Source organism: Phallusia mammillata, chromosome 5 (assembly GCF_965637545.1).
Source record: "Phallusia mammillata chromosome 5, kaPhaMamm4.hap1.1, whole genome shotgun sequence".
In the NCBI taxonomy this organism is placed as follows: Eukaryota; Metazoa; Chordata; class Ascidiacea; order Phlebobranchia; family Ascidiidae; genus Phallusia; species Phallusia mammillata.
This window is the reverse complement of record NC_137256.1, coordinates 14,724,326-14,739,220: the sequence shown is the minus strand read 5'-3', so window position 1 is coordinate 14,739,220 and position 14,895 is coordinate 14,724,326. Positions and strand designations below refer to the sequence as shown.

Below are 14,895 nucleotides of genomic sequence, written 5' to 3'. Positions count from 1 at the left end.
AAATTCCGATTAAAGATAGGAAACAATTGTTTTCTCTAAATTTTGGTAACATGATTGGTAAAATCAGCGCAATTTTAAACATATGGTCGTCTCGCGGGTTAACTCTTTTGGGACGCATATGCATTTTGAAAAGCCTTGTGATTCCGACGCTAATTTACAAAATTAGTGTTTTGCCAATAACCCTTCCGAATATATTTTTACGAAAACTAAAAACAAAATTATTCCAGTTTGTATGGGGCTCGAGGTGGGAAAGAATAAAACGTAACGCTCTCATCGCGAACGTTGATAATGGAGGTGCAAATATGTTGGACGTCGAGACCTACATTTTGTCCTTAAATCTTAAATGGGTTTTAAAACTTCTTGACGTCGAATACGAAGCCCCATGGAAACATTTAGAAAAAAATGCGTTGTCCCTAATGGAACTAGAGTCATGGGTTCGAGGCAACTTACCAACTTCCTCGAAACAATGTGCACAAATTATCCCCTTACAAACGGTAAGGAAGATAATTACAGACATCAGAAGTATTACTCATGTAGTTCATTCACCCAAAACGCACAGTAGAGCACTGTGGGCCTCAAAATCTGTCAGACTTAGGTCAAAAACTTTTTATTTAAAGCCTCTTATAAATGCAGGAATACTTGATTATTCCGATTTACTTAATTCTGAGGGGGAATATTATAAGTACGACCAATTGGCAGATAAATACAAATTTACCCCGAATAACACCGACTTTAAAATTTTCATTAAAATGGTTGCCGCCCTCCCTCCCGAATGGGACCATACTGATGACATTTCCAAAAACAACCTTAACTTAATTAATGAATGTCTAGAAATGTTTCAGGAGTATAAAACACCAAAGGCGCTCTACAACAAAATAAAGCAATATGTAACGGTTTGCCCAGAAAAGCAACAAAAAAAGTGGGAACGGGACTTGAACCTCGCACCAAATACCACCCCTTGGGAAAAGCTGTATTTAAAAGTTTATCACTCTACATTCGAAACCAAATTGCGTTCCTTTCAAATAAAGCTAAACCTGCGTGCCATTGTAACAAACGAAGCACTCCACTCCTTTGGAAAAACTGATTCTGACCAATGCGTTTTCTGTCTAAAGGGCCCCGAAACTGTATCGCACTTATTTTATCATTGTGAACATGTTAAAAGTTACTGGGAAGACGTAACGTCTTGGATTTCAGCAAAACTTTTATTTTCCTTGCGAATTAACCCTGTAACTCTTATTTTTGGAACTCACCTTGATGATGATTTGTTAAATTGTTTACTGTTATGCGCGCGGTTTGTCATATACCGTTGTAAGTATGGAGGAACTTTGCCCACGCTGTGCTTGTTTATTTCATTGTTTAAGTCGGTTAAAACCTCAGAATATGTAAGTGCATTGAAGAATAATAGACGACCTTTAAGGTAAAGTGGGCGGGCCTTTAGCCCATCTTGTCGCTTTTTTGATTGGTGCTATTTTTATTCTCCGTCTTTCCATTTTGTGTCTTATTCGTATATAATTCAATAAAATATTGCAAAAAAATAAAAAAAAAAAAAATTTTTTTTTTAATGTTTACGGACCTAACAAAGACAGCCCGCATTTTTATGACAACCTGTTTTGCCGCTTGGAGGAGCAACGCGCCGAAAGCGGAACAGATGAATTTATTTTAGCGGGGGACTTCACCTGCGTACTTAATGATGAAGTAGATAAAACCGGAGGAAAAACTACGCATAGCAACCGCCGCGCGAAAAATACAGCTTTACAAGCGATGGAAAGATTTGAATTATATGACGTGTTTCGCATCAAAATCCGACTCTAAAACAATACACTCGCACACAAAAACACCCACACACAGCAAGTCGCATAGACTTTATACTCGCCACAAATACACTTTTGAACAGGACCACCCAAATTCAGATAGAACCAAGCACACAATCAGACCATTCCATCGTCAAACTCGTAATTAATCTGGATAGAATACCTAGGGGAAGAGGGTATTGGAAGATGAACACGTCCTTGTTGGACGACGCAAAATTTGTAAAAAAAACTAAAACATGGATCGCCGAATTTATGAAAAATAACGATAATGGGGCTGTATCTCCCCAAGTCCTCTGGGAAGCACTTAAATGCAACCTAAGGGGATCTATTATCAAATACGCTTGCGAAAAAGGAAAAAAATTAAAGCCCAACAAACAGAGCTAGAAAATAAACTTTCAGAAATGCAAAAATCACCCCAACCCCATGACGAACGCACGACGAGCGAAATCGCAATAACCCAACAACAATACGACAATATTATTGAAAGATACAGCAAAAGCGCAATAGTAAGAAGTAGGGCGCGGTGGGCAGAATATGGTGGCAAAAACAACTCATACTTCCTAAATCTGGAGAAACGAAGAATGGAGAAAAAGGCCATTACTAGACTAAACTCAAACTCCAAAATAGAAACAGACCAAAAGACTATTCTACAAGTTTTAAAAGACCATTTTGAAACACTGTATAGGGCAAGTAAAAACCCGTGCCGCACTACAAAAGATGAAATGAACGACTGTGAAGAGCAATGCTATGAAGCATTGAAGACAATGAAAAACAACAAATCTCCGGGACTAGACGGCTTCCCGGCGGAGTTTTACAAAGTATTTTGGAAATATATAAAATGTCCGTTGGTTAATGCATTTAACCATGCGTTTGAAACAGGTACCTTTTCTGGGCAAATGACTTGGGGGGTCGTAACTTTAATCCCCAAACCAGAAAAAGACCTTTTATACGCCGAAAACTATCGCCCTATTGCCCTATTGAACGCAGATTATAAAATAGCTTCTAAAGCCATTAACAGTCGCTTAAAAAAGTACTACCCACGATTATAGCACCTGAACAGTCGGGGTTTGTAAAAGGTAGATACATAGGAGATAATATAAGAACGCTTTTCAACATTTGGGATCATATTTCTGAGCAAGGATTGCATGGGGCCCTACTGTTTTTAGATATATGTAAAGCCTTTGATTCCGTGGATTGGAACTTTGTTAACATAGCTTGTTCCAAATTTGGATTTGGAAAAGATATGTGCAGATGGATTAAAACATTCTATGTTAACTCACAATGCTTGATCATTAATAACAACCACATGTCTACCCCTTTTAGGATAGAAAGAGGCGTTCGACAAGGGGATCCGCTGTCCCCTTCGTTGTTTGTTATAGCCATAGAATTTCTGGCCTTGGCTATTAAACAGAACAAAGCCGTAAAAGAAATTAACGTAGGTGCAAAGGAAGTTAAAATTTCGCTTTTTGCGAACGACTCTTTACTTTTCCTAGACGGTTCAGAAAAAAGCTTTCGTGCAGCTTTTGCAGAAGCAAAGGAATTTGGCAAACACACTGACTGTAACATTAATCTTGCGAAATCATGCGCCATGTATATAGGCGAAAGACAACCTAACGCCAATCACCACCTCTCTTCGGAAGGTCTTTCATGGCCAAATACGTTCATAAAATATCTAGGCGTAAAAATTCCAGTGATTAGAAACAAAACCAATCTGTTTTCACTCAACTTTGAATCTATAGGAAAGGAAATTGAAGCTGTAACAAAACCATGGCTGGCAAGATCACTCTCGTTATTAGGGCGAGTGATCATTATCAAAACCCTTGCGATACCCAAACTGCTGTACAAACTGAGCGTTTTGCCCATTAGTATACCGCAAAAATTTCTGAAAGAAATTAAATGAAAACTCTTTACTTTTCTTTGGGGCTCCAACTGGGAGAGAGTCGGCAGGAAAATATTGTATTGTAGAATAGAGGACGGTGGCGTGGAAATGATAGACATAGAAGCCTATGCAAAATCACTTCGTTTCTCCTGGATACGGAAACTATTTGATGCTGACTATGATTCTTATTGGAAAACAATTGAAACTAGTATAACTCCCCTCTCGACATTCTGGTCATCGATTGACCTTTGGAAAGAATGTGTAACCTAATTTTGGCAACAGAACACAGTTTATAGGCTAACTACGGTATCTGGTTAAACAACAAAGTAATATTCAAACGAAAACCCATCGCCTTCGAAAGTTTTATAAACGCTGGTATACTAAAGTACCAACAAATTATAGACAACAACCTAGACCAGGGGTGGGCAAACTTTTCAGCGCAAGGGCCGCATTCAAAAGTTCTTAATCTTATGGGGCCGCATTGTATTTCACCAACGGCCCCCCAATTGCTTGCTTGTTTTTTTTTTAATAACTGGTGTAAAGAATTAGGTTTATATCATGTATATACCATTCAAAGTTGCTTAAAATGCTCATATTAATAATTTCTGACTTGGTGCATAAGTTTAACTGAACGGAGCTAACTGTTTATGAAGTCATAGTCGGTATTGTGACGATTGCGGTGCCTGTTTATTCGCATTGTTTGCAGACAATAAGCGGATAAAAAGCCTGGCGCATGTGGTTCTTAGGATGGTAATCTTTTTTTCAGTCTCACGAAATCTGTTTTTAGCAGTTTGAAAATCAAAATATTTGGCAAAATAGATTTAGTTACGTCACGGCAGCCAGTACCTGTATTTTAACACACATGGTCACGGCCGCACAAACTCGTCTACGCGGCCGCATGTGGCCGTACGGCCGCAGGTTGTGTACCCCTGATTTAGCTCAAAATATTAACATAGTATATTTTCAGCTATGTGCAAATACGTTTGTTGTCACTTTGTTTGCACAAACATTGGTTGAAACGCTACAATTAAATAAAATAATAAAGCATTTGTTGTAAACATAGCATTTGTTGCAACATAGGCTGCACCACGTTTTTTTATTAATAAATTCCTTGCGCCAACATTAAACAAAGCGAGCCGCTTTTAGTATCCATCTTAAGTGTCGTGGTCTGTGTTAATGATTCTAAACCCGTGTTTAATGTCCGTTTGCAATGTACTGCAACGACCTAAACTTGATCCAAAGTGAACAAAGTTTTGGCGTCAACAGTACAAAGTGGGCTGTATTTAAAAACGTGAATGGCTTTTACTTTTATCGAACGAAGAAATTGTTTCAAGTGAATGTTTGCATGATAACGTGGCAGAAACAGCAGACCAATTAACGTAAGCACCCCCGGTATTTTTCAAAACTACGCCTGTGGTTATAATACTATTCACAGTTGCTCGGAAACTTTCTCTTTAAAATTTCCCAACATTTGGCGGGCCGCATGAACTCCTTTGCCGGGCCGCATGCGGCCCGCGGGCCGTAGTTTGCCCACCCCTGACCTAGACTATCGCAGCTTCGAAAGAGTTTGCGAAAATTACAAACTGATAAACAACAATCAAAACCATGCAAACTACCAGTGCCTTATTGCGGCAATTCCAACAACTTGGGAAACTTTTACACCTGACAAACCAGACAGAGAAACAGTCCAGGACAAAATATGGACAGGAATAAAAGACAAATTATCCACAGCCAAAAATGCGTACGAGTTCTTTGCTTCGTTTAATAAACAGCAACCGATCAAGCAGCAACAAAAATGGGAACTAATTCTACACGGGGCGCCCTTAAACTGATCAAAAACTTGCACGAGTGTACAATGGAAACTAGACTGCGCTCCTTCCAAATTAAATTCAACCTAAGAGCCATTGTTCTAAACCAGGGGCGGGCAACATACGGCCCGCGGGCCGGATCCGGCCCGCGACGGGATTTTGAGCGGCCCGCAGACAGTTCCAGGTCTTACATGATAATGTGGCCCGCGGCCACAGTCTGCCGCAATCCCCCACTACTTGCTTACTGCGTCAAATTATAGTTGTAACGGACATTAACGCTCCCCAATAGCAAAAAACTTTCCCGCCGTTGTTACCATTGCACCTTACGTCCATTGTTACGACATAACTGCCAACCTTGCGTGTGGCCTGCTTTCACGGTTTCCTTTGTTTCCACACGTGTAGCCTAGTTAGTGTTTCAGAATTGTCTAAGTCTGTGGTGTATAGAATTAAATTTACTGTGGTGAATAGTTTTATATTATATCAGTTAGATTGTTTGGACCAGGGGCGGGCAACATACGGCCCGCGGGCCGGATCCGGCCCGCGACGGGATTTTGAGCGGCCCGCAGAAAGTTTCTGGTCTTACATGATAATGTGGCCCGCGGCCACAGTCTGCCGCAATTCAAATTATAGTTGTGACAGACAGTAACGCTCCCCAATATCAAATAACTTTCCCGCCGTTGTTACCGTTGCACCATACATCCATTGTTACGACATAACTGCCAACCTAGTGTGTGGCCTGCTTTCACGGTTTCCTTTGTTTCCACACGTGTAGCTAGTTAGTGTTTTAGCAGTATCTAAGTCTGTGGTGTATGCATTAAATTTGCTGTGGTGAATAATTTTATGTTATAGTTAGATTGTTTGGACTGTATTGTAATTGCGACGTTCTTGGTTGTATTTGGTTTAGGTGGTCAAAAATCCGTTTTAAATCATTGGATAATACGCGATTAATGTATCGATTCGGGAATCCGGCCCGCCAAGCACTCCATTTTCCCATATCAGGCCCGCCGACTGGAGAAGTTGCCCGTCCCTGTTCTAAACGATAGGCTTTATGGATTTGGGATTGCGGAGGCTGATGTGTGCACATTTTGTGGTGTGTGCAGAGAAACCATGTACCATTTATTTTGTGATTGTATTCATGTCCAGGTATACTGGGAAAGCGTAAGTGCCTGGATTGACAGTGCCATGTGTAATCGAATCTACCTTAACAATTGTATAAAACTCTTTGGAATCCACACTGAATGCTTTGAAAAAGGTTTTTTGAACTTGATTAACTGCTTGCTTTTGATTGCTAGATTTGTTATTTACAAAAGTAAGATTCAAAAACTGAGGCCAAAGGTGGAAATGTTTGTTTATGAGATGAAACGTTGTAAGTGCAATGAAAAATTTGTTTCTCGAAAAAATGATACTATGTGGAAATATAGAGTGAAGTGGAATGCCCACCTGCGCTAATGGCGATATGTGTTTGCTCGTTATAATCGTCTTTTTGTCGTGATGTTTATGCGCAATAAAAAAATCTTAAAAATGTACCGAATATTCGGTTTGCCAAATTTATTCTGCCGAATCGATCATTTTTGCAAAGATTCGGTTTCGGCCGAATAATTTGTTGCGATTCGGCCGAAACCGAATCTTTTACGAACACAAATTTAAAGCGTTAAACGTTTCTTTTCTGCTTATTAAGGTCCACGCAATCTTTCAAAAGCCCAAACATAACGAAAATTGCGTCAATGTTTATCTTTTTCAACACATTATCGTTTTTCCCACGGTAGTCAAAAAAATTAGTAATTCATTGGCAGGTTGCCAATCATGCTTAAGGCAATTTTAAACCCCACAGAACTGAAATAAGGACGAACCACAACTATTTTGCACTGGCTGCCTGGTAGATAAACATTTTTTTTACGTCAAACGCGTAGCGTACGACTTCGCGTGACGTCATAAATGATTCGGTTGATTCGGCCGAAACCGAATATTCGGCGGTTTTGCCGAATAAATTCGGCCGAATCAACCGAAAAAAATGAAATTTATCCGATTCGGTACATCACTAGTATCTATGGTTGTTTTGTTACAACGCGAATAACTTCGGCTATGTTTTTTAAAACCGCTGGAATTACGCATGTCGGTTGGTACATCCGGGACGGCCAGCGTGACAAAATTTTGTCAAATTTGTGCGGGTATTCGCTGACTTCTTGAATTTTGCTATTTTGAGATGTCTAAAGTAAATTTTTGGACTTAAGCTAAATCGACTCTCCTAAAGCACACAATTTAATAAATTCTATGATGCAAGTTTTTTTGTCAAGTGATAGTGGTATCTTGCAAAATAATAAAGTTAGTTTTAAGTCCAGATTGGTTTAAGTTGCACCATGCTGGTGGGGTGAGTTGTTACAAGGTGTCCCACATCTGGAACAATGATTATCATATGGGCCTGAGAAAGGTAATACTTTAACTTTTGTAAATAAATAATGTGCTTAAAATGTTGTTATTGCAAGCTCTTTATTTTCTAAAAAGTTAATTATGTGTGTAAAATCCAGGTTTTGGACCAAGTTTGAGAACTTACTACTATATCGAGGACAAGAAACTGTAAGGACTATTGGATGACATTCATTCCATGGTTAAAGTTATGTCAAAAGTTAAAGTTTGTGAATATATTGACATGAAGTACTTTAAAAATGAATTTGATTGTAAACTGTTGTGTTCGTTCTATAAACCTTTTGATCTGTTTTGTTATTTTAATAAACAACATGATTTGTGACATACAATGATACTTCACATGACAATACTCACATTGTACATGTAAGCTTGTGATGTGACTTCTATTTTATGAAAGAAACTTAAATGTTGGTGCAAAACAAGATACTTGATATTGCTACCATTCCAAAAAGTTTACTTTTGGACTCTAAACAACTATTTTGTTCACTTCAGAAACAAAGATGTCACCAATTTAGCAAATTTGGATTGGAATTTCTGAATCGTGATGAACAAAATTGTATAAATTGATTATAACTCAAAATAAATAGTTAAGATGAGTAAAAGTGGTTATATTATATTTATGTTACAAAACACACAATAAAAGAAATAGAAATTGTCACATTTGTGGATGTGGAAACCTCCCTAAAGTACTGTAACAACTTACCCCCACCATGGGGTGAGTTGTTAATGTTACAACAGAGCATCAACCAGAAAACATGAATTATTTTTTTTTACAAGTATCAATTAATTTTGTTGGTAACATGTTCACAAGACTTAGGGGCATATCAAACTTCATACAAAAATCAGGATGATCTGAATAATAATTTAACCCCAAAATTGCAGCGAAACAAATTTTGTAACAACCCACCCCACTCTCCCCTAGGCATCCGAACGGAGATAAACGAATCAATTTCGACGTCAAATTGACGTCCAGCTAAACACATCTTAATTTGGGACCGTTATCGACGTCTTTTGCGTTTGCACTTTCGACCCAAAATGTACCAGGTTTCGACCACTAGTAGAAAAAACGAATAAGTTTCGACGTCCTGTTGACGTCCACCTAAACACGTCTTAATTTGGGACCGTTATCGACGTCTTTTGAATTTGCATTTTTCACCAAAAATGACTACAATTCGACGTCTATATGACGCACATGTGTCTGCTGGGATTGCTTTGGCTCGTTTTAAAGGCAAAAATGGCCTGTGTTTGTTGTCGCTGATAACTCCAACATTGGACCAATAGATGAATCATTAGTTTAGGCTATATTTGCATGGAGTCCTAATTTCACTCTAAAAGTAATTTTGGAAACTTTCCAACAAATAGGTTCTTTTGTGATAAACAAAACTTCCCAACAGACCTCCTCGTGGCGTAGTCTTTGAAACGGTAAGGCAGAGTCGTGACTTTTGGGCCGTTCGGGGGCAAAAGAGGAATTTCCGACAGGGTTAGCGGCCATAAATACAACAAACGGATAAACAGCAACAAAAAGCATCAAATTAACACTAATCAAATTCAACTTTACTACATTTGGAACCGTAAAAACTGGACAAAATGTCAATTGGTGGGGAGGGGGCAGTGTCCCCTAGGGAGACCCATTGAGGTTTTATTTTCAAAGTTTGGGCAAACTAAAATGAAGAGTTACTCCTTTTATCGAACGTGGTCCAATTGTGGCGTCACAGTACGCCTAAAACATTTTTTGTTAAGTTTAGGCCAGTGGCTCTGAAAAGGGACACTTGGTTCACTAAGGGTGGAATTTTTAATTCCAAGGGAGGAAATTTGTGGCAGGGGAAAATTGGGGAGAAAAAGCTGTTAACAAAAACCCGAGCAAAAAGAAAGCAAAATTCCGGACGGTTTTAATAAGCATCTTAGGCGACACGAAACATGCGCCAATGTGTTCTAGCATGTTGTTATATGTTACCAACCCAAACAGTCCCATTTTTGACAATAGTAATTTACTATCACAAAGACAAAAGGCGCAGAAAGTTTCACAGGATCCGGTCCTTTTAACAGAGTATTGTTAGCTTTCAAGACGCAAAAATAGCCTTCATTTAACTAACTATAGCAGTGGTTCTTAACCAGGGGGCACGCCAGACATTTTCATGAGGGGCATGAGTCCAAAGTTAAATAAACAAATTTATATAACTTTGGACTCACTTCCCCCTAAAATTAATTTTACAATTGTAGTGCATTGTTGTTAGGCTGCGAGATGCTTTGCATTTTTTTACATTTTAAAACACCAGAAGAGAAAAATAGTTTCGCTTTAAAGTTTGTGTTGAATGGTACCTTACTTATGCCCATTATTTGTGTGACGTATCCGTGTTGTGACGTAATTCATTCTCATTATTTGTAAATATTGATAGGACACGCCATTGGGTTTGAAAATTATTGCGTTAGGTTAAGTACACCATACATCAATTAATGCATAATTTTCTATCGTTTGGTTTAAGATTAAAATTGGATTTATGCAATTATATCTTGTTGAATAACATGACTTTTTTTTAACAAAGTTGTAGTTGTATGTTAATCAGATTATTTAGTGCCTATACTACTGCCTAACATGTCTGGAGAAAATTTTGATCCTTGTGAATGTGTCTGCAATGGGCAACGGGCCATTCAACGACTACTTTCTGTCTTGAGAACATCTCAACAGCATTGCACTGAAACTGAATGTTTTCCGGAATGTAAGTGATTTTAATCACAAAGTAAATGCCAAATTTATTAAAGTTGAATTGCAATAGAGTTGATCTGCTGATTCTTCCAGTTTTGCTTAACTACTTGCCCTCCACATTGTAAAACTCTGTTGTATGTTAGCATTTTTCAGTTATTTTTTATTCAATTACTTTAGGCAAATCAAGTTATTTGGTTAAAACCAAATTAAAATGAGCTCCACATTAGACCTAATCCCTCAGCTGTGACAATTGTGCTAAGATTACAGATACATGCGTAATATTTTTTTCAGTTCCAACAGAAAATCCTGCTCAACAGGACCAACAATGGATTTTAGTGTTTGCCTCAATTTTTTGGATTGTTGTTGTCATGTTGCTGTTTTTGACAAGACCAGCAGGATTGAGAAGACAAGCAAAGGCAAATGGTGGAAATGATGTAATGCACAAAATATCAAAAACCTATTTCATTTTTTAGAAAAGAAATAATTATTTTGTACTTACATACACTAGTATAGATAGATGTGAAACATGATGTTTTGTCTGAAAAAGCAGCATGTTAACATTTTCACAGATGACAAAATGTTTAGGCATGTATGGACTGAAATTATTCGGGAAGAGTAGTTTTTATTAGAGATGTACCGAATATTCGGTTTGCCGAATTTATTCGACCGAATCGGCCACTGTTTTAAAGATTCGGCTTTTCAAGAAACCGAATCTTTTACGAACCCACATTTAAAGTGTTAAACGAGTGTTTTCTGCTGATTACCAATGCAAATTGCCTCAATCATTATTATGGGTCCCCTTCCCTGAAGGGGACACATATTGTTTTTGTCCGTATTTTTTTTTTCTTTTTTCTGTCTAACGCTGGTTTGTGAGACGCATTTGGTCAAGAAAGAGTGCTTCAAATTTATTCAAATTTGGACATATGTTAGATATTAATCCAAACTTGGTCCACCTGAAGTTTGACCCCAAATTACCCAGCGGTTCACCCACAGGCCCCCGAAACGTAAAATTTTTAACGCTGGTTTGTAACGCTTGTTTACTGAAGAAAGCGTGCTTCAAATTTATTGAAATTTGGACATATGTTAGATATTAATCCAAACTGGGTCCACCAGAAGTTTGATCCCAAATTACCCAGCGGTTCACCCACAGGCCCCCGAAACGTAAAATGTTTAATGCTAGTTTGTAACGCTCGTTTAGTAAAGAAAGAGTGCTTCAAATTTATTGAAATTTGGACATATGTTAGATATAAATCTGAACTTGGTCCACCTGAAGTTTGACCCCGAATGACCCAGCGACACACCCACAGGCCCCCGAAACGTAAATGTGTCTAACGCTCATTTGGTCAAGAAAGACACTGTAGGCAGAAGTCCCAAGAGAGTACGTTTACGAATAATAGGACAGAGCGGGAGGGCTCAGCTTGACGTTGGACAGACGTTTTACGAGACGTCGTTTCGGTGATTAGAAATCAGCTGTTTTGCACAGCAATGCTATGTCATTTTATTAAGTTATCACTCACATTTTCAGTTTTGACAAAGGTTTCACACCTATGACGATTTAAACCTAATAAGCGTGCTTCGGTTTCGTATATGTCAAGCAAAACTTTCTTAAACAAACTAAATATGAAAAAATAAACTTGACTTTTTTGCAAGATAAAAGTTTTTTTTAAATGCTTAGTGTCAGGTTGGCCGCTGCATGACCACGGGTTACTTAAGGTCAATTAGTAGGTATTACTAACACAGTTCAGAACTTTCTTACGTCATAACGTAGCGTTTTTTTTTTTTTTGAATCAAATACTCAAGGCATGTATATATTAGGTCAAACGGTGTTGTTGAACACCAAGGACGGCGTGTTATTGAAAACGGTGTCAAAAGGTCAAACAGTCGTTTGGTGTGTACACCCTAAAGGTTACTACAGGTCAATGGTACTCGTTTGCGAAACAAAGTTAAATGAAAAACTCGTTTTGCGAAACAAAGTTAAATGAAAAGTTATGTATACACTTGCAGCAAATCGCTTTTTAATTGTCTGTAACACAACTGTTACAGCTTTCTAGAAAAAAATTGTGTTTAAAACCCGACCTTGGACGACAATATCTGGGTCAAAGCAAGAGATTAAATTGAAAGTATTTGTTTCGTTCTTTTTTATTGTTTTTGTAATTATACGACAATAATAGTGCAAAAAAATACAAACAAAATTTTTTTATTGTTGGGTTAATGCTTTTTAAAAATTTGTCCTTAAGAATTAAAAAATCACCGCAACATTTGTTTACCATAAATCCGCAAAAACACGCATGTGGGGACCCATTAGTTTTTGTTTACAAAAACAATCATATGTGTAGATCAAATGATATGTATAGTAAATTGGTAAATATCGTATAGAATATATAAAATGGAAGTATATCAGAAAGCCACTCTTCTAGTATTTTTTAACACATTATCTTTTTTCCACTGCAGGCAAAATATCAATAATTCATTATCGGGTTGGAAATCATGCTTAAGGCAATGATAAACCTCACAGGACTAAAATTAGGACGAAACACAACCATTCTGCATTAATTGCCTGGTATAAAAATTTATGTGTTTATGTTTATGCGTAGCGTACGACTTCGCGTGATGTCATAAATGATTCGGTCGAATTTATTCGGCAAAACCGCCGAATATTCGGTTTCGGCCGAATCGAAAATTTGCCGATTCGGTACATCACTAGTTTTTATACTACTCTCAGTCAGAGACACTGCTTTTTTTACACAGAGTGCACCTCCATGCCTTCACAATTTTTGTCATACAGTAAACTTTGGTTACTCCAGACTCGGTTACATTATTGTCAGGGGTGCTCAAGTTTTAATGTAGTATTCATAAATTACATGACATAGGAAAATTGATTTCTTACCATCTATCCTATCACTTTATTGATTTCAGGATTGCCAATTAGTGTCATTGGTACCAAGAATGGTTTGCTGAATTTTTAAATGACTAGACCTAAAATGGATCTTGCATGTACAGATGCAGACTTTTCCTCTTGAAAACTGAATAAATACTATTGAAACATTACCACAAACACTAAACAATCATGAACACATGTGTGTTTATGTATTTATTACAACCTAAAACATGTACAATTTGACATTGAAATATTAGCAAGGGGTTGAAATAATATTTGTTTAATTCTATTTAAATACAATTCAGATAGTCGATGCCTAGGCTTTGATGAATCAATTCACTTGAGTATAATTACAGGAATCAATTCATTTGAATTGCTGGTATTCGACAGCAAGCAATGAGTATTTTACCAATCCATGAACTAAACAAATATGGCCTGCATGACAAGAAACTTAACAGGGAAATTTGTTTTTTAGGAATTCTTTAGGAAATTTTACAGAGATTAAAACTAATGCCATTTTGAAGAATTAAAAAAAGCCACTGGCAGTTTGATAACAAGTTTCTGAAATAAGTTAGATAAAAATTTAACACAGCAACTAAGTGTTAAATTTTCTTGCAATTAAATTGACCTTATTCTTAGGATCATCAACACAATGGCCAGCAACCACCTGATGAACCACCAGTGTACTAATAATTTGTAATGTATTTGTATTGTATACTAGTGTAATGTTTTGCATTGTAAATTCATAAGATGGTGCACTTACTTTTGTTATAAAATGAGTTGTGCAATATGCCAGGCATATAGACAAGATATGGTGAAGCATATATTATGTCATAACTTTTTGGAGTCAATAACTTGTGATGACTGTCTTTAGCTTAGTGCCTTTTAAAAGTGTATTAAAATAGCATTTGTGGCCATTGGTAAAAGATAAACCAACTTGCATGTACAAAGTTTTCTCAATAAATAAACATTTTTGTGCTTGACTAAGCTGCATTTGTGCCAGACAGTTTTTCATTTATTTTTATAGAAACAGTTAGTTTCTCGGCCAATGCTAACAACGAGACAGGGGAGACAGTGTGATTATTAAATAAAAGATATATTACTTAACCTTTAGAGCTGTGGTAGTTTTAGGCAAAGTTATCCAAAATTAAATTGCATGTCAGTTGCTACATGCTTGACAGTTCTGTACCATCCAGATGGTTAAAATGTCTCCTCAAGTTCGAACCAAATTTTACAGCTTGTGTTGTGTCAAGCTGTGTATTTTTGTAGAATATTTTACTGAAATTTGACCATCGTCTACTAAAAACGTGGCTTTCACTTAATAGCCCATACATTATTTGCCAAACTTACAATATTGGTGACCAAAATTCAATTGTATCTGTATCTTTAAC

General features: G+C 37.3%; 1 protein-coding gene and 1 long non-coding RNA gene across 2 annotated transcripts; both read left to right on the top strand.

The window, feature by feature from the left end:
• Positions 1–7,594: 7,594 nt before the first annotated feature.
• On the top strand, positions 7,595–8,261 carry LOC145229898 (uncharacterized). Its single transcript, XR_013860507.1, has 2 exons — positions 7,595–7,926; positions 8,024–8,261. It is a non-coding gene; the product is annotated as an uncharacterized LOC145229898 (long non-coding RNA).
• A 2,182-nt stretch (positions 8,262–10,443) lies between these two features.
• Positions 10,444–14,487, top strand: LOC145227731 (small integral membrane protein 14-like). The gene is made up of 3 exons (XM_080092631.1): positions 10,444–10,639; positions 10,918–11,060; positions 14,144–14,487. Exons 1-3 carry the CDS (start codon positions 10,516–10,518, stop codon positions 14,192–14,194), a joined length of 318 nt encoding a protein of 105 aa, XP_079948757.1. The 5' UTR covers positions 10,444–10,515; the 3' UTR covers positions 14,195–14,487.
• Positions 14,488–14,895: the final 408 nt, after the last annotated feature.